We start from the raw sequence: 18,889 nt of genomic DNA, 5'->3' as shown, positions 1-18,889 counted from the left end.
CGCTCTGATACCAGAATGCAGCTATGCAGACGGTTATTCCAGCTCTGGCCACCTTACCCCTTCTAGTACATTGCTCCTAACTGGAAGATCTCCTCACTGTCTATCTCATTATGGGGTAGAAATGATGCCCCACAATGGGAGGAAAGGATCCCTGACCATTAATGACTTTTGTTTCTTTCTTCTTTTTTTTTTTTTTTTTAAAGGAGATGTTGGGAAGGAACATGCACATTTTTATTATTAAAACTGACAAAGTGCACTGTGGCTGTCTTGTAAAGCACCAGGAAGCCCCATGTATACTGAAGGGAGGCTGTTTTATAGCTTCAGCCACAAAATAGGGACAGTGAGTATGGAGGACAGAGCAGAGGCTCGTTTCCTCTGCATATTTTGGCTATTAGACCTGTGTGTAAAAAAAAGTCAGTGCTCACTTTTTGTATTTAAATATTAAAAATGATTCCAACTCAAAGTGTCATCCATGTGTCTGTAATAAGTACTTAAAAGTTACTTGTACCATTTTTGAAGGTCAAAGATATACAATGCCTCACATTTCCTCTCATCTAAGCTGGCATCTCCATCTCCACTGATAATTTCAAGGCCTAAAGTTAGTTAAATTTTGAAAAAGAAAATGCACTGTTTGCCAAGAACCTCTTAATGACAACTTTGCACTGAATTAAAATAATCAATTCAGTTCCACCAACCTAAGCAAAGGGTCAGGCCAGTGTTTTCGTAGTCTATAGACATTTCACAGTTATAAACTTATAGGAAGTATTGATTTCTAGTGTTGGGAAAAAGAACATTTTTGTGCCTGCTTTAGTGATTGGAGAAACTGATGATGAAGTCAGTTGTAGCCCCATATTTGAACTTTGCAGTTTTTCCATTTAACAAAAAAATTTTTGAGCATAAAACAGAGTCTTTGATGTGAATCTTTTTCTCAGTACTAGGCAGTTTTGGAGGTAGCAGTATTCCTGTTTTGCAAAGGAGGAAACAGCCATGGAAAGATTAAGTAATATCCACAGGCCTCATAATAAGTGCTGGATCTGGATTCAAATCCAGCCTCCTGACTACTGAATCCTGCTACACACTCTAGACATGTCCTTGGCTTGGATGCATATTTTGCTTCACTAGTGCAAAAGCTGGTCAGTGAGGTACAAGTTGTGTTTTGTATATTGGTTCTTCAAATTGGCAATCCTAACATTAAACTGAAAAATGCTTCAATGGTAACTTTTGAAATAAATCCCACTTAAGAGAATATTTTGTATTTTTTGGTGAAGTTTGATCAAACTATTATATCTCCAAGTGGAGAGATGATGGTAAGGAATTCCTTTTAAAGCTGCATCATACTAAAGTTTTGTTTTTTTTTTCCCTCCCTTCTTATAATTATATTAGACAGACAAGGAGATTCGTGTATGGAGTTTACCATTTTTAATATTTGGTTAAACAAAATACATCTTTTGTAAACAAACCCAGCACAAGGCCAACAGAAAAAAAAAGGGGGGGGGAATAAAAGCAAGAAAAAGCCTAGGGTTGCCCCTTGTGGGGCATCAGGGTCAGGCCTGCTCCCTTCTTTAAAAGTGGGGCTTTTTGCCCTTGGGCATCAGCATGGGTCCCTGTTCCTAAGCACCAGAATTGGATATGAACAGAGAAACCAGCCCTGAAAAGTCGAAGCGTCTTTGCATATCCATTGGCTCATGGACTCCGTGTGCATGGGACTACTTTGAAGTGCCATTTGCACAGGCCCAAGCAGATTTGTGGGAAGTTTTCTCCTCTTCCCAGGAAATGGCTTGCAATCACCAACAGTGCCAATGGACCCAAGGTCCTGCTTGTGACAATTAATCAGCAAGATTGGCTGTAACTTCTGGCTGGTGTTAGCTGGAATGTCATTGTGCAGGGGTAGAGAGCTCCCTGTGGTGCCAAGCAGGTCTGGTGTAGAAAATGGTGCAGAAGAGACCATGGCCAGTTGTTGAGGGCATAATGTGCAGTAGCCGCTTGGGGCCTCTTACTTGGCTTAAAAAACGGCCTTGTTGGATTGAAGATACGTGTGCAGAAAAGTGCTGGTGTAAACATGCACTCCAGTCACAGTGGGGAGAGCGCCTCAGCCTCCCCATTACACTTGCTTAGGATCCACATGCAAGCCCCAGGCTGGCTCTTCTGGTGGAGAGAAGTATGGCCAATGGGGCAGCTCTCAGACCTGCCAAGACCAGTGATCAGTAAGAACTGGCCAGGTTACCCCTGCCTGCCCTCCTGTCTTGAGGCAACCACAGCCACTTTGGTGACACGTGTGGTATTATTTATTTCCCCTCTTGTTTTCCAAAGTTACAAGAGAAAAGTAGCCTACAACTATTTCAAGAGGTAGGAGGCAGGTCAATCCTCTGATTTTTAAGGAAACTACAAGAAGATGACAAACCTAGGTCCTATAACAAAATGCACATGACCACCTAATTTGAGGGCTGTTGCTTGTCACTACAGTGACAGGCTTCAAGCCCAGGCCAGCTACCAATTCCAGCTGCTCTTAAACTCTTCACGTGATTTTGGCTGACCCAACCTGTCAAGGGTAGATGTTTCTTCTGATTTTGCCAGAGTGGGCCAACTGGGGAAACTGCCCCTTTTCCTTATGTTTTGCCCCAGAGCTTCCTAAATCAATGTAGTGAAATGGTGGGGACAAAACTGGAGTGAAGAAAGCCACCCCATGCTTTTCCCAGTTTGGCTTAGCCACATCCTCTTAGATGTCTATCCTACCACTGTCTTGCTAGACTTGGGGGACTCAACCACCTGGCTTGGGATATTCAAGAAGTTTTCATTATAAAACTCCAAGGCTGTCCATAAACCACCCTCAAAAGTGGGGGGAGGGGTGGCATTAGGACTGCAGACAGCACGCAGCACTGCTGCTGGGATTCTGGAGATGGTTTCCTGAGAGACGCTTATGCTCTGGGTTCTTCAGTCAGTCACTGGGCTTTGCGTGTACTACTATGTCTTCAGACACGGGTGCCACAGGAGACGAAAGTGGAGGCAGCATCTCTGGTGAGCCTGGAGCAGCAGTGAAGACTCCAAGAAAACCTGTGTCAGGTCCTCATAGAAAGGGGAAAATAAGCTCGGACCCACCTTTCCTTCTCTTCTCCAAAATAAAACGAAGGCCTTCAGTGGCTTGCCCTAAGCCCTCAGAGCTCCTGCCTGCCTTCCCCAGGCACAGACAATGCCGGGGGTTCATGTAACAGTCCACACATCCGTCCTATTGCACTGGCAAGTCTGAAGGGGAAACCCGATGAGATGTTTGGGGAGGTGGCAGGGCGGACCTACTGCAGAGGCCACAGCGCATCACGAGGGCTCGAGGACCGAGGCAGGGACGGGTTGGACCTAGCGGTGCTACACGTCAGCTCTCCAACTCTGATGGGCCTCCACCTCCTCTGCTACCACCAGCAGGAGCTCACAGTTCTTTCCTCGCAAATGATGTTTTAGAAATTTCCTATGGAAAAAGGAAGAGGTGAGAGAAAACGAAATGCTGGTGAACTGCAAATTCCAGTCTCAGGGCCACAAGTCACCAGACACCTGATCCTTTATGCCCTTGGCAATCCTAACACGTTCTAGTAGGTTCTTCTAGAGTTACCCCTAAGTCTGTCCAGTTCAAATCCCAATCTGAATCTTTGCTCATCCTCACATTACTGCTGAGAGGAACTGGTTCGGCGAGAAACAGAAGCGCAAAGTACTCCGAAGTGCTTCTGTTTAAAAAAAACCAACTACTTTCATCTTAGGGCAATTTAACCCTCTGGCTGAATGTGTATCTTCCTTTCTCTGAACTGGTAACAACACTGTGCCAGTGGTGCAGGCGGAAAGAACATTACCTCACCAGCCCCACCAGACCAGAAGGCCAATACCCCAGGCTGTGGACCCTGCTTACCAAAGGGACAAAATTCCTTGTTAAGGCCTTTCCAGTCTGAGACCCCATGATTCCAAGTAAGGCAGGGAGAGGCTCTGAGCACATAAGAATTTCATTTCCTCTGTCAAATAACCAAAGATGAGCTTGACTTCCCTCAACACAGCAAACCAGAAGCCCAGCAGCTGAGCCACACTGGGACTCACCTGAGCTCGCTCTCGCCTCCAATCCACTCAGGCATCTTGAGCTTGGAGTCGAGGTTGTAGTAGGCCCCGCCCACCTCTCGAACACAGATCCAGTGCTGCCTTTTGAGAGGCAACTTGAGTGGACCCCAGCACAGGCTGGAGGGCAGATTCATGATGAACCCCATGACATTCGTGAGAGCAATAACACCAACATCCCTGCAGAAGAGAAACCATGTCAGGCTCTGAGGCAGCCAGCCTTAAGGTCCCAGGCAGTCCCCTCATGCCAGGAATCCCCGACCAAGGCCTGCACCACAACCTGCTGTTCCCCATCACATTACCTGCGCTTGTCCCACCAAACAGCTTCATAGCCTTTGGTCTGAAGAGCCGCCATAATGACGTTCACATCATAATTCCCATTTCCCAGCATGCTCTTCTTGTGGGGTGTCACCATGGTGTTTGGAGATAACCTATGAATGTGAAAAGATGATGTTGAGACTTGTTGGTCTGCCTAATGCCCCCTGGCCATACCAAAGGAGCAATTTCTACCAGGACACTGGAAGCTGGTTACCCTCCCCCACCCAATCAAGTATAATTTCCCCAATTTCTACTTAAGTATTCTGTTCCCTGGGATCCTGCTGCTCTAGGGATCACCTTTCTTTTTTTTCTTTTTTCTTTTTAATATTTTTTTAGTTGTCAATGGACGTTAATTTTATTTATTGATATGTGGTGCTGAGAATCGAACCCAGTGTCTCACACATGCTGGGCAAGTGCTCTGCCACTAAGCCACAATACCCAGCCCTCACCTTGCTTTTTCTGCAAAACAAGTCAGGTGAGACCTATCTACCTGCCATTTATAAATTGTGTCTACAGACTGTTACAGTGGTGCACACCTGTGATCGCAGTGACCTAGGAGGCTGAGGCAGGAGGATCACAAGTTTGAGGCCAGCCAGTGAGGCCTTGTCTCAAAATAAAAAGGGCTGGGGGTGTAGCTCAGTTGTAGAGGCCTCTGGGCTCTATGTGGGGGAAGTGTGTCTAGTGAAGTCAATGGATACAAAGAATATTCCATGAATGAGTCTCAGTCATGAAATCCCCAGCCTACTGCAGTCTTTCTACAGTCTTCCTCTTGTTTATCTTCCTGCCCTGACACAACTTTTTTATGTTCTTGTGCAGTGCTGGGTATCAAACACAGGGTTTCAGGGCTGGGGATGTGGCTCAAGCGGTAGCGCACTCGCCTGGCATGCGTGCGGACTGGGTTTGATCCTCAGCACCACATACAAAGATGTTGTGTCCGCCAATAACTAAAAAATAAATATTAAAAATTCTCTCTCTCTTTCTCTCCCTCTCTCTCCCTCTCTCTTTAAAAAAAAAAAAAAACCCACAGGGTTTCACACAGGCTAGGCAAGTGCTCTACCACTGAGCCACAACCCCAGCCTGATATAATCTTTTTTTTTTAAAGACAGTAAAAAAAATAGGTGATGTTTTCATTTGCATGGCAGTAATTATCACTCCTGCTTTTTATAACTTAAATACTTTCTACTTAAGGCTTTCACACTTGGCAATCATTAAACACCTAAAGGTATACAGGGACCAAGACAGGGGGATGCACACCTGTAACCCCAACAACTCAGGAAGCTGAGGATCACAAGTTTGAGGCCAGCCTCAGCAACTTAGCAAAACCCTGTTTCAAATTTTTAAAAAGGGCTGAGGATGTCACCCAGCCAGTGGCAGAGTGCCCCTGGGTTCAATCCTCAGTTCTCCCCACCACCAGCACACACAGGCACACAGAGGTCCCTATGCATAAATTCATGAGCTGGAGCCAGATGTGAAGCAATAAAAAGCAGTGAGGCGCATGCTAACCTAGGATGCATGGCCTAAAAGCATTCTGGACCATACACAAATTTTTTTTTTTTTTCCCTGTGCTGGGATAGAACCCATGGGTGCTCTACCATTGAGCCACACCCCAGTTTTTATTTTGAAACAGTTGCCGAGGCTTGAAACTGGCGATCTCCCTGCCTCAGCCTACCAAATTGCTGGTATTACACATGTGTACACCATGCTGGGCTCAGAAAAGGACATTGTGAAGGAGGGTCTGCATTCCCTCAACTTTCCTGAGAAGGGGAAGGAGAGTAATGTGGTGAATTCCTCAGGACAGGGGCAGAGGAGAGGTACCCAGGAGGTTGCCAAGTGCCATCTCCAGAATAGAATCCAGACTTCAGTCAAAAATGTCAACTCTCCTGCATACACAGCAACCACACTGAATCCCACGCCCATCCCACCCCCATTTTTTTGTGTTGCCGGGGATCAAACCCAGGGCCTGACACATGCTGGACAAGCAGTCTCACAGAGCTACACCACTAACCCCTTACTGATACTTTGTCCAAACATCAAACACACTGCTGCCACTAACTTAAACCCCTCCAACCATGCCCACAGCACATAAATACAACCCGAATTACCTTGGCTGGCAAGGCCCTCAGGATCCTGCTGACCTCTGTTCTCACCTCCTGTTACAAGACCTTTTTCTGTTTCTTAAAGACTCAAGGCTCTTCCTCACATGGCACTCACTCGATGTCCCTGCTAATTGCAATGCTCTTCCCTGAGCTCTTCATTGGTTTTGCTCCTTATCACTTGGTCTTAAATGTAACTGTCACAGAAAGGCCTTTCTGACCACCCCACTGTAAGTTTCTCCCAGTTCATTCATCTTCTGGCTGCTCTGGTTCACTTCTAGCCCTCCATCAGTACGGAACACATTGCCTGTTCCTCTGTTCTAGAGTGCAGCGGGAGCCTTGACCGTCCAGTCAACACCGCACACCCAGGACCTACAGGGGACAGGCAACACACTCAAGGAGTTTGTTGAAATGTTCTGCTTATTTCTGTTATTATTTCTTTATCTTCTGCTCTAAATACTAGTAGACTTTAAAATAAAAGGGCTTATTGCTTACTTCCAGAGCTAGCAAAGATGGGGAAATCCAAGAACACCAAACTCCATTCTGTAACCGAACACTTGACCTGTAGAACAATTCCCACGTACTCAATACCCACTCTAAGCACTAAGATAGGTGCTTTAATATGTGTCTCAATCCTCACAGGAAACTATGAGGGGATGAATTATTTATATTTTATAAGTAAATGCATGAAGTCTAAGGCAGGCATGGTGGCATATGCTTGCCCCAACAATTCAGGAGACTGAGGTAGGAGGATGGCAATTTTGAGGCTACTCTGGGCAACTTGCCAAGACAGTGTCTCACAGTAAAAAAATAAAAAGATCTGGGGTCAGGTGTAGTGGCACATGCCTATAATCCCAGAGAATCAGGGGGATTAGGCTGAGGCAGGAGGATCACAAGTTCAAGGCCAGCCTCAGCAACTGAACAATGTCCTGAGCAACTTAGCAAGACGCTGTATTTAAAAAAAAAAAAAAAAAAAGGAATGTAGCTCAGTAGAGCCCCCACAGATTCAATCCTCGGTATTGTAAAAACAAATTCAAAGTCTGATAGTTTTAACTGATTTGACAATGAACACTTACAAGTGATACAATTATTTAAAAATGTGTTCATTAGAAGTTGCAGTTGTAGCTGGGTGTGGTGGCACATGCCTTGTAATCCCAGCAGCTTGGGAGGCTGATTCAGGAAGTGAGTTCAAAGCCAGCTTTAGCAACTTGGTGAGGACCTAAGCAACTCAGCAAGACCCTGTCTCTAATAAAATAAAAAAAGAGGGGTGAGGATGTGGCTCAGTAGATTGGCGTCCCTGGGTTCAATACCCAGTACCAAAAACAAAAAAAGAGAGAGAGAATAATTTGCAGTTGTGCTTGCTGTCTTACAGCAGTGACCCAAGAGTCAGAGTGGGAGGTGGTGCAGGGTTGTGAAAGGAAAGGTCAGCTGAGTCCCCAAAGCCTGGGGCTGCAACACAGCTCAACAGGACAGAGCACCCGTCAGGTCCCAGGTATTGAGCTCCAGCAGGCTCCCTTCCCTCCACCCAGGGATGAAGGTTCCCCCAGGGCTGATGCTGCTGTCTGCTTCTGGCAGGCTCCCAGCAGGGCAGTGAGTTATTGAGCATGCGTCTGGTGATCCTAGTTCTAGACTCATAATTGGAGGATCCTGAAGATATGGGATACTTCTGTACAGTAAATTAATGAACCAAGGGAGTAAACAGGGTTCCTGGGAGTCCCCATATGCCAGTCTTCACCTTGAACCTCCAGAAGAGGATTACATAATATGCTTCAGTTCCCAGAGTTGACCCCCACAGACATTTGTTCTAAGGTACACCTTTCAGATTTCGTGTTCTAAGGATCTCTCTTCCTCAGCCTCCATCTTCTCTCTCTCAGATTTCTTTCCTGTCCACTTCCTCTATCTCTCCCTTCACTATAGACCTGGATTTTTTTCCTCTTCAGTACTAGGATGACCTGCTAATCATAATGCTAGGCAAGCACTCTACCACGGAGCTACATCTTCCTTCCTTTTGTGTAAGACAGGATTTTCACTAAACTGCCCAGGCTGGCCTCACACTTGTGATTCTCCAAGCAGCTGGGACTCCAGGTGTGAGCCACTACAGAGACTAAAACCAGGACTTTTGAAATAGGTTCCCCAAACTCATCTCCTTGCTTATAAACACTACTTCCACTGATTTAGCTTATATATTCCTACCACATTCACCAAGTTGTCATTTCCCTCCCTTACAAATGAACTAGGCTGGCATGGTGACGCACACCTGTAATCCCAGCAACTCTGGTGGCTCAGGCTGAGGGAGGAGTATCCCAAGTTTGAGGCCAGCCTTAGCAACTTAACAAGTCCCTAAGCAATTTAGCAAGACTCTGTCTCAAAATAAAAAATAAAAAGAACTGGGGATGTGGGTCAGTGGTTAAGTGTCCCTGAGTTCAATCCCTGGTACCAAAAAAAAGAAAAAGAAAAAAACCCACAATATTACATACGTACTGACAGTGGAGCCAACTGCCTGAGCGGCCACCTCCAAATCCTCCAGCCCTATTCCACCTGCTGTTCCCTTCTCATGAGGCTTAGTACACTTCCAGTACCATGACTATGTGGCCTCTATTCTTTTCTCCTACTTCTGGTTCTAAGCCAAATCCCATAACTTTTTTTTTTTTTTAAGAGAGAGAGAGAGAGAGAGAGAGAATTTTAATATTTATTTTTTAGTTATCGGCGGACACAACATTTCTTTGTTTGTATGTGGTGCTGAGGATTGAACCTGGGCCGCATGCATGCCAGGCGAGCGTACTACCGCTTGAGCCACATCCCCAACCCCAAATCCCATAACTTCTTCAAGCTCAAGTTCACATCCTCTCTTCCATGGAACCTTTTTTTTTTTTTGGGGGGGGGGGGTAGGGGAGGGGTGGTGAGTGCAGGGAGGTAACCCAGGGAAATTTTACCACTGAGCCACATGCCTACCCCTTTTTATTTTTTGAGACAGAGTCTCACTAAGTTCCTGAGGGTCTCACTAAATTGCTCAGGGCCTCACTAAGTTGCTGAGGCTGGTCTCAAATTTGCAATCCTCCTGCCTTACCTCTTAAGTCACCGGGATTGCAAGTGGGGCCACAGTGCCAGCAACTGCCTCACTTTTAAATGTGGCCCTTTCTACCTGCTCAGGGATCTTCTAATGGAGAAGTTGGAGTGCTCGTCCTTTGTGGTAGAGAATGCTGGTTGTTTACCACTATCCCTATTCTCTTTGTTCCTTCCAACTTTCTTTAGTTTTCCTCCATCAAGCCAGTTTTCATCCAGTTACACTTGAACAGCAATTCTATTTGAAAGAGGAATGTATTGCTAGCTGCAAGAACATTTGATCTCTGAAAAATTGGGATGAATCTAATGAAAATGTCTGAGGTCTGAGCACTTTCTGTTTGACTTCTGTGACCCTGCTTTTTCAAAGCCTGGATACACTATATAAGGTCAAACCCCTCATCTACACAGATACAAATTGATGGACATTTGCCCACTGTCTCTGGGCTTCTCTCTAGGCACAAGCCTCAGTTATACCCAACTTTTCTCTTCCTTGGCCCCTTGTTGCTGACCAGCCATTAGCTCAGTTCCACATTCCTATTCATTTGTATTCCAAGCATGAGTCATTTCATAAAAAGGGGTGGGCATGTGGCTCAACTCTATTCAAACTCCACCCTGCTATTTTTGTATTTCTTCTCTTTTATCTGGCTAAAATTCAACTGTTAGGATAAACCCTCTCAACAAATAGCACTTACTGACATTTTTCTCCCATTTCTACCACTCATCAGTTATATCTTCAAACCAGCAAAGAACTTTAGATCTGAGAACTTAAAGTTACCTAGTTAAACCTGCCAGAATTCCTCTCCTTTGCTTCAAGATATAAGGTGATCACCTTTTCACTTTCAAATTGCTGTGAATTCTATGGTTCTCACTTCAATATGTTCTCAAGGCATGCTCGGTACAGCCCCAAGATGTCCTGTCCAGCTGTGTTCTCCAAGGAGGCTTGCGGTGCCTGGCACACTGCAGCAGCTGGTTAGTGTTTGTTTTAAAAATTCCATCTACTCTCCTTCACCTTTTCTCTCTTTGCTTTTTCTCTGGATTCTTTCCATACTTCTTTTGTTTCTATGTATCCTGATAGAATCTTTCCATTTAAAATGCTCCATACAGAATTCCACTACTGGACTTCTCTTTTATGTACTGATTTGCTTTTACTGAGGTGGATCTTAGGTTGACTTTTTTTTTTTTTTTTAAGGTGGATTTTTATACTGTGCTAATAGAGAACTGAGAAGCACTATATAATTTGCAAAATCTTCAAAAAAAAAAAAAAAAAGAGGACCCTGGTTCCATGAAAGGGTTTAGCAAGCATCCAGCATTCTTCTACTCAGGGAAAACACAGCTGAAAGACTGCTATAGCCACAAACTCTTGTTGATCACAGTCCAGATCCACAGTCCCACTTACTAGCAGGGGGAATAGCTCTGGTGCTAGGACAGCTCTGACAAATCTTGCCAGGATGAAGCAAGCAGCTGAAGCAATTAGGAGGCAAGCCCTGGAGCCACAAAGCTTGGGTCCAAATCCTGCCATTAATATCTTTGTAAACTATCTGTGCCAATTTCCTCATCTAGAAAAATGGAAAATAAAGTCTACCTCCCAAGCTCAGTGTGAGGACTGAACTAGCCCCAGGGAAGCCCTCAGAATAGCACTGTTCACATGTTAGTGATCTCATCATGATTGCGCCTCTTGTCCAACCAGAAGTCAAATTTACAGAAGTAAAATGTTTTCTAACCTAATATGACTACATTCATAGAATTTTTTTAAATTTTTAGTTGTAGATGGACACAATAACTTTATTTATTGATTGATTGATTTTTATGTGGTACTGAGGATCAAACCCAGTGCCTCACATGTGCTAGGCAAGCACTCTATTGCTGAGCCATAACCCCAGCCCACATTCGCAGAATTTTATATCTGATATTTACTAGTGGGTAATACTGGGCAAATTCCTACACTGAGTTCTAGTTTCCTAGGACCACTGCTATTCAGTCGTTTTGGGATTGCCAATACATATCATAAAGCATCAAGCATATTCAGGTAATCACTGTGAATCTTCCTTCTAATTCTGGATTAGAAAACAATTTGCAGATAATCCAAGTAGGAAAATAAGAAATATCAATGGCTGGCCAAAAGAAATCAATTCAGTGAACTGGGTCTTCCTTTATGTCACATGACTTGGTGACACGAGACACATTATCTTACTTCCCAGGTGAAATCTTCTTGCTGCCAGATAATGGTCATGATGCAGACACATCTGGTCTGTTAAGGTAAAGGCACTACTTTGTATATTATTGGAATTGGAAAACAATTACTCTCATTATAGTTCTGTTAGTATACTTGGATTAACATTCTTTTAAGAGAATGCCTATGGTTCTCTCAGAGTAAATGATCCACAAATCACTGCAAACTGGTTGATTTTAGCTATTATTCAGGTTCCAATGCTCAGTAATTTCCTATTTAAGTGAAGGGAATCAAAAAAGGGTCCTCTGGAACTATGCTGAATATACACTGCTGGAAGAATTCTTGAGCTGCCAGGCATGGTGGTACACACCTGTGATTCCAACAACTAAGGAAGCTGAGGTAGAAGGACTGCAAGTTGGACGCCAGCCTCAATAACTCAGCAATACCCTCAGCAACTTAGCAAGACCCTGCCTCAAAATAAAAACAACTTGGGACAAAGCTTAATGGTTCAATGACCCTGGGTTCAATCCCCAGCACAAAAAAGAGAGAGAGAGAGAGAGAGAGAGAGAAAATAGAATTCTTAAGCTTTCCCTGCACTGAGAATTAAGTAAGGCTAACCAACCTTCTCTGAGTGATCAGAGAGAGAGAGAGAGAGAGAGAGAGAGAGAATAGAATAGAATAGAATAGAATAGAATAGAATTCTTAAGCTTTCCCTGCACTGAGAATTAAGTAAGGCTAACCAACCTTCTCTGAGTGATGAGAGAGAGAGAGAGAGAGAGAGAGAGAGAGAGAGAGAGAGAGAATAGAACAGAATTCTTAAGCTTTCCCTGCACTGAGAATTAAGTAAGGCTAACCAACCTCTCTGAGTGATCAGATAGGCTCACCGCCAATGGACTGCAGACGTGCTGCTATCTCTACCTAGACACTGCAGAACTAATTCTCAAACCCTCTGGCAAAATAATTCAGAAAATCAAAGCAAAGAACAACAAGTTGAACTTCTACCCACTCGTGGCATTTGCTTTAGTAGGTAAGAAAGGCCATCTAGGTCCGGTGCAGTGGTGCACACCAGTAATCCCAGTGACTTGGGAGGCTGAGGCAGGAGGACGGCAAGTTCAAAGCCAGCCTCAACAACTTAGCAAGGCCCTAAGCAACTTAGTGAAACCCTGTCTCTAAATAAAAATAAAAGGGCTGGGGATGTGGCTCAGTGGTTAAGTGCTCCTGGGTTCAATAGCTGGTATAGAAAGGAAGGAAGGAAGGGAGGGAGGGAGGGAGGGAGGGAGGGAGGGAAGGAAGGAGGGAAGAAAGGCCAGCCACCTAGAATAAAGTAGAAAGGGGAGGGATCTGGAATCAGCTTCAAATGTTAGCTTTGCTACTTAGAAGCTACTTGGACAAATTACCTGACCTTTCTTCCTGTTTCTCTATCAGTAAAACAAACTGTTCAGAAGTAGCCACACAAAACAATGCATGAAAAGCATCAATGCTGGCACATGGCCTCAAAGAGAAGCTGGAGCACAGTATGCACAACTTTCTTGTGGTACCTGCCACATTCCACCTTTGATGACAGGTGACTGAATGAATGTAGACACATCTTGTCCCCCTTCTACACTGTAAACTCCTTGGTGGCAGGACTTGAGGAGGCGGCATTCTAACCCAGTAGTTAACAGCAGGATAGAAACCTAACTTCAACTTTGGCTCCAGTGCTTGCTACGCTACAGTGGTCACATCATTGAACTTCACTGAGCTGTCTTTATCCGTAAAATGGAAATAACAACAGATATAACATGGATTCCACAGCACTGTTGAGCAGATCACTTGAAATAATACAACTAAGGCTATTCCAGAGTAGGTAGCACATACATGATAGTGATTCTCTTTCTCATTCCTGCATCTCTTATACCCACTGACAGCATCTAGCTAATACCTGTAGGTTTGAAGGCTTAAGCACCTGAGATGCCCTACCCACTCAAATTCAGAAATACCAGTGAGTATCAGGATGCCAAGAAGAGGTGCCCTACCTCTGGAAAATCTCTTGCAGCGTTTCCCGCGTGAAGGCGTTGCTGTCCTGGAAGACATTATTGAGGGCATGGAGGGCACAAAGCTCCCTGCGTTGTTTCTCATGGTAGATTTGTGGGGGTGCTGCCTGGGGCAGCTCCAAGGATTCAGATTTGGCCTTGTCTCCTTTCCATGGCATGCAACTCATGTTTTTCGTTTGAGGTTCCAAAGAGGGTTGAAAACACCCACAATTCCCTCCTGAGGAAGATGTAAACTTCTCAGTCTTTTCAGGATTCCTGAGGTCCACTTTATTCTCTGGTGTCCATGATTTATGCTTTGACACTGGGAGAAAAGGTTGAACTCAAAAGTGGGGAAAAGCCACCTCTTCTCTCTTCTCAATAGAAAAATAGCTTTTGGATTAGTTTATTTCACCATCACTGTCAAAGTGCAGAATTTTTTAAAACTCATATAAAATGTAAGATCCTGTTGCCCTTTTCCCACCCTCCCCTCCCTCCCTGCTCCTAAAAGACACTATTTCCTTGCAGTATTTTCTTTCCTCCCTGAAAATGCCACCAGGCCTCAAAGCAGGAAGACCAAAAACAATCGGTCACATCGTTCCTTTTCTTCCATTTCTTTCGAATCACGACGCCACAGATTCAGGAGACAAGGCCTGGGTGGTGGATAAAACGCACAACCGGAGCAGCTAGCGAGGGCCGGCCAGCGTGGGATCGCGGGTCGCGCTGGGGCCTCGGGGGCAGCCCTCCATCCTCCCGAGCGCGGTGGCGAGGCGGGCACAGCTCCTCGGGAAGCGCGGGCTCTCGTCCTCCCGCCGCGGCCCTGCGGAGGAGACAGCTCTGGTCAGCTCCGCCCGGCGGGCGGGCTGGGGAAGGGGCGCGGCGGGCCTGGCCCCTGCCCGCGGGACGGTCCTGCGCGGCGCCGGGCAGGCCCGGAGGGGTGGGGCCGGACACTCGCCTCGCCCTCCGGGGCCCCGGGCCACCCGGCTCGCCGCCTCGGCCCTGACCTCCCCGCCAGTCACGTGCAAGCCTGGGCGCCCTCCCGCCGCGCCCCCTACCCCGGCTCCCGGCCGCACCGGGACAGCTTGGATTCGCGCCGTGGGTCGCCCCCTCTCCGCCGCGGGTCGCCACCTAGAGCTGCTAGCCGCCACCTGGGCCGCGCGCGGACGAGCGCGCGCACCTGAGCCCGACGTCAGCGCCCCTCTACCGGCGCGCGCTCCGGAAACGCCCTCCCGCGCCGTCCCCGCCCTCCCCGCCGCGGCGTCAGGCCTGACGTCAGCCTGACGTCAGCGGCGCCAGCTGTGGAGCCGCGGCCGCCGCGCCTTGGCGAGAGTCCGGCCGCGCGGAGCTGTCTGGGGATTTGCGAGGCTCGCGTGTCGCCGGGTGCGGGAATGCAGGGCACTGGATGTGTCTGGCTTCGGCGGCCCCGCTCCAGGCGGGGAGTCCGACCTCGACGCCCGTTCCTCCCTCAGGCGGCCGCGGCGCCACGGTTCCGGGGCGGCGACCCAGCCAGCCGCTGCGTGCGGCCCTGCCCACCGCTCCTGTCTCTGGGCAAAGTGCTTTCTCGAACCTGGACTGCGATTCCTGCGCTGACCGTTTTTTTGTTTGTTTGTTTGTTTGCCTAGTGCGCCTTTCACCAGGTGGTTTTAACACACCTTACGGAAGCGGTCGCGCGCAAATCTCTTGGTTAGAGAGCCCGACCGCCTCGAGCTTACCAGGAGCACCGAGGGTGTGCGCCTCACCGGGAGTCACATTTCAAGCGAAAAGTGGGATCCTCTTCCAGCTCCGTGGTGTCGTATTTCGGTTCTCTCCACACTAACGGTGTCCACGGGCTCTTTGGTGCTTTCTCAGGGTCCAGCTGAGCGATTGTGTGTGTCAGAAGCAAACTACTTGCAGACCCAAGTGGGCTTAGCTTTTCCTCCCTTTACTCCTGGGGCTGTGAAAGGCGTCGTTATCCACCTTGGCTGCTCGCCTTTTGAATTTTTTGTTAAGAAAATGGGTAAAACAATAAAAAATAAGTCACACCTCGAATTCAGGTTTTTTTTTTTTTTTGGTTTGTTTGTTTTGTTTTGTTTTTTGACCATGCTTCAATTCGACTCAAGATTTTGAGTGTGGTCCTCTATTCAGACTACTTTTAAGTTATCTTAAACTTTTGTCGTTTGAAAGCGGCCTACGGGATAATGGTGTACTTAAAAGGCTTGTTGTGCAAGGCACTGTCCTAAGTGCTTTACGTATATTAACATATTTACTGCCAATTATCCTATTAGATCCCTCTGACTTAGGAGAAAACTGCCTCACAAAGAAGTTAATTAAGTACTGGAAGTCACCTAAGTCTGTCTTGGATTCAGGATTTGAACGGAGGCTAACCTGTCTTCAGAAAGAGGATAAAAGATGGGTAGGGAATTCCCTCTAAAATGTTACTTTAGACTTTCCCATTCAATTCATGAAGCATCTGCTCTGAGAGTATCTTTTCTAGGCAAAGTCCTATAGTGGGAAAAGCATACTTTTTAGTCTGCTATCATATAGTGGGAAAAGCATACTTTTTAGTCTGCTATCAGGTGTCAGCACATTTCAAACGTGAACTCTTTCTGAAGACCCAATTGTTAAGATGTTAAATGTTGGTCTGAGCAATGGAGTTAATACAACACAGCACTTCTGGTAACCAAAATGTGGAGCACACCCCCCTGCACCCCCTGCCAAGAAACCAATCAGTTCTGCAGTAGACACCAGGTGAATATCCTTTAATTCAGTTGGATTTTCTTTTTTTTTTTTTGTATTGGAGATTGAACCCCCAGGCATTTAACTTCTGAGCCACATTCTCAGCCCTTATTTTTATTTTTATTTAGAGACAGTGTCTTGCTCAGTTGCTTAGAGCCTTGCCAAGTTTCTAAAGTTGGCTTTGAATCCTCCATCCTCCTGCCCCAGCCTCCTGAGTCACTGGGATTATGGGCATGTGCCACTGTACCTGGCAATTCAGTTGGACTCTGACTACCTAGGGAGAGCATCAGATCCACAGGTTAAGGGCGGGGTTCTACAAGACTACCTCTCATTTTCAGATGCTGGATGCAAGTCTGGACCTCTGGAACTTTGGCAGACCAACTCTATTAATCAGGGTTCCCATGAGTCCCTCTTTGGTTTGATTAATCTGCTAGAGCAGCTCAGAGAACTCTGGCAAACTCTTTAAGTTTGACAGTTTATTATAGAGGATACTGCAGAGGATGTAGATGAACAGCTAGATGGAAGAGACTTGCACCAAGGTGTGTGTGAAGGGCATGGAGCTGCCATGCAGAGGGCATGTACAAGCCTTCAGAGACATTCATGTCTCTGGAAGACCCCCAGACTTGGTCCTTTTCTGGTTTCATGGAAACTTAATCATATAGACTTGATTAAATAATTCGCCATTAATGATCAACTTAAACTTCAGTTCTTCTTTGATCCCCAGTAAAATTCTCAACCCTTGATTTTTGTCTTTCTGTAACCAGTCTCTGTCAGTTGATTTACTAGTATACAAGAAAACATTGGTCACTGCCAGTTGCTGTGGTGCACACCTATAATCCCAGAGACTCAGGAAGCTGAGGCAGGAGGATTGCAAGTTTGAGGCCAGTCTTGGCAATTTATTGAGACCATAACTCAAAAATAAAGAGGGCTGGGGTTGTGGCTCAGTGATTAAGTGCACCTGTGTCCAATCCTCAGTATGATAAAGAAAAAAAGCATCAATCACTTGGGAGATGCCAATGATTTAGAAAATTCATAACAGGAATTGCAATGAAGACTGAATAATTGTGCCATTTAACATAGGCACAAATTATTGTAGAATATAGTGTCTTAATATTCAGTTTTTGTATGTCTTGTGGTGCTGGGATTGGCCACTGAGCTATACTACCAATGCTTTTTATTTTTTAATTTGACACAGGGTCAAACTTAAATTACCCAGGCTAGCCTCAAACTTGGGATACTTCTGCCTCACCTCCTGAATCACTGGGAATACAGGCATTCACCACCATGCCTGACAGTATATTTCGCTTTGCTAACTAAGATTTTAGTATTTTGGGACCAGATAGGGTTGTAAGATGCTGGTGAACAATTTGGCCAGGAAGAAGAAAAAAAACATATCAAAGGAACTATTATCACGACCATTGAAGTTTAATGACTTCTTGTTCCAGATTCCCAGCTGCCCAGCTGTGTTTGTACAAACAAGACTTGATGATACCTACTTTCCTACTTTAAAACAGAAACAAGATGAGACTCTTTCAGGTAGATAGATCCCTGCGACTAAAAGGCTAACAAGGCCTTTTTTTTTTTTTTGGTACCAGGGATTAAACTAAGGGGCACTTGACCATTGAGTCACATCCCCAGTCCTATTTTGTTTTAGAGACAAGGGCTCACCAAGTTGCTTAGTGCCTTGCCTTTGCTACGGCCGGCTTTGAACTTGTGATCCTCCTGTCTCAACCCCAGCCTCTGGGATTACAGGCTTGCACCAGCACACTATGCTCAGTTATGTATTTAACCCTGTCTGTTGCTCATTAAATCTTGCAATTCAAACCCTAAAACTGGAGTAACTTCTCAAATGATTGTCCTTTCTCACCTACTGCTTAGGATGAGTGGCCAAGGCCAGCCAGCATTAGGTCTTGGGTTAATCCTTCTTTTCACCTACCAGTAAAATTCTAAGGTTTTTCTGATGTTTGAAATGGAAACTTAAGACATTAAAATTGGTGCATTTTGGATGACATTTTGGATTGGGGCTTTCCACAGCTGATGACAGTAGGAAAAAAAAATCTGAAGGAAACTACCTTAACAGACCCTAGATTTTGGCATAGCTGTTCACCAGAAAAGAGAGAGAGAGAGAGAGAGAGAGAGAGAGTGTGTGTGTGTGTGTGTGTGTGTGTGTGTGTGTGTGCGCGCGGGCTCCCATGCTTTTTGGCTTATCTTTTCGCTACTGGCCTTTGTTTTTGTTTGTATAGTTGCCCTCTCAGCAGAGGCAATGAATGGAAAATTCTCCCTAAGGTCAGCGTTTTATTTATTTATTTCAGTGGTACTGGGGATTGAACCCAGGGACGCTCTGCCACTAAATTGCATCCCCAGTCCTTTTTTATTTATTTATTTTTTAATGAGACAGGGGCTCCTTAAATTAATTGCCAAGGCTGGCCTCGAAC

The 18,889-nt window shown here is 45.7% G+C and overlaps 1 protein-coding gene across 2 annotated transcripts; it reads right to left on the bottom strand.

Annotated features, from left to right (window-relative positions):
- Nucleotides 1-1,452: 1,452 nt before the first annotated feature.
- Josd1 (Josephin domain containing 1) lies at nucleotides 1,453-15,016 on the bottom strand. 2 transcript variants are annotated; one of them, XM_026411492.2, is made up of 5 exons: nucleotides 14,795-15,016; nucleotides 13,746-14,559; nucleotides 4,389-4,517; nucleotides 4,072-4,266; nucleotides 1,453-3,457 (listed from the first exon to the last, which is right to left on the bottom strand). In XM_026411492.2, exons 2-5 carry the CDS (start codon nucleotides 13,928-13,930, stop codon nucleotides 3,358-3,360), a joined length of 609 nt encoding a protein of 202 aa, XP_026267277.1. In that variant the 5' UTR covers nucleotides 13,931-14,559; nucleotides 14,795-15,016; the 3' UTR covers nucleotides 1,453-3,357. The 2 variants fall into 2 exon arrangements, with proteins under 2 accessions (XP_026267277.1, XP_026267278.1); XM_026411493.2 differs by having other exon boundaries at nucleotides 14,813-15,016.
- Between the last annotated feature and the right edge of the window lie 3,873 nt (nucleotides 15,017-18,889).

This window comes from Urocitellus parryii, chromosome 5 (assembly GCF_045843805.1).
Source record: "Urocitellus parryii isolate mUroPar1 chromosome 5, mUroPar1.hap1, whole genome shotgun sequence".
Taxonomy (NCBI): domain Eukaryota; kingdom Metazoa; phylum Chordata; class Mammalia; order Rodentia; family Sciuridae; genus Urocitellus; species Urocitellus parryii.
This window is presented reverse-complemented; position numbering and strand designations above follow the sequence as displayed.

Bases quoted from the DNA above. Each gene is read 5' to 3' on its own strand.
- Josd1 (XM_026411492.2), bottom strand. From the start codon at position 13,930: ATGAGTTGCATGCCATGGAAAGGAGACAAGGCCAAATCTGAATCCTTG. The intron at 4,518-13,745 runs GTAGGGCACCTC...TCACATTCATAG, and splicing joins CTGCAAGAGATTTTCCAGAG to GTTATCTCCAAACACCATGG. The intron at 3,458-4,071 runs GTGAGTCCCAGT...CTTTTTCCATAG, and splicing joins GGAGGCGAGAGCGAGCTCAG to GAAATTTCTAAAACATCATT.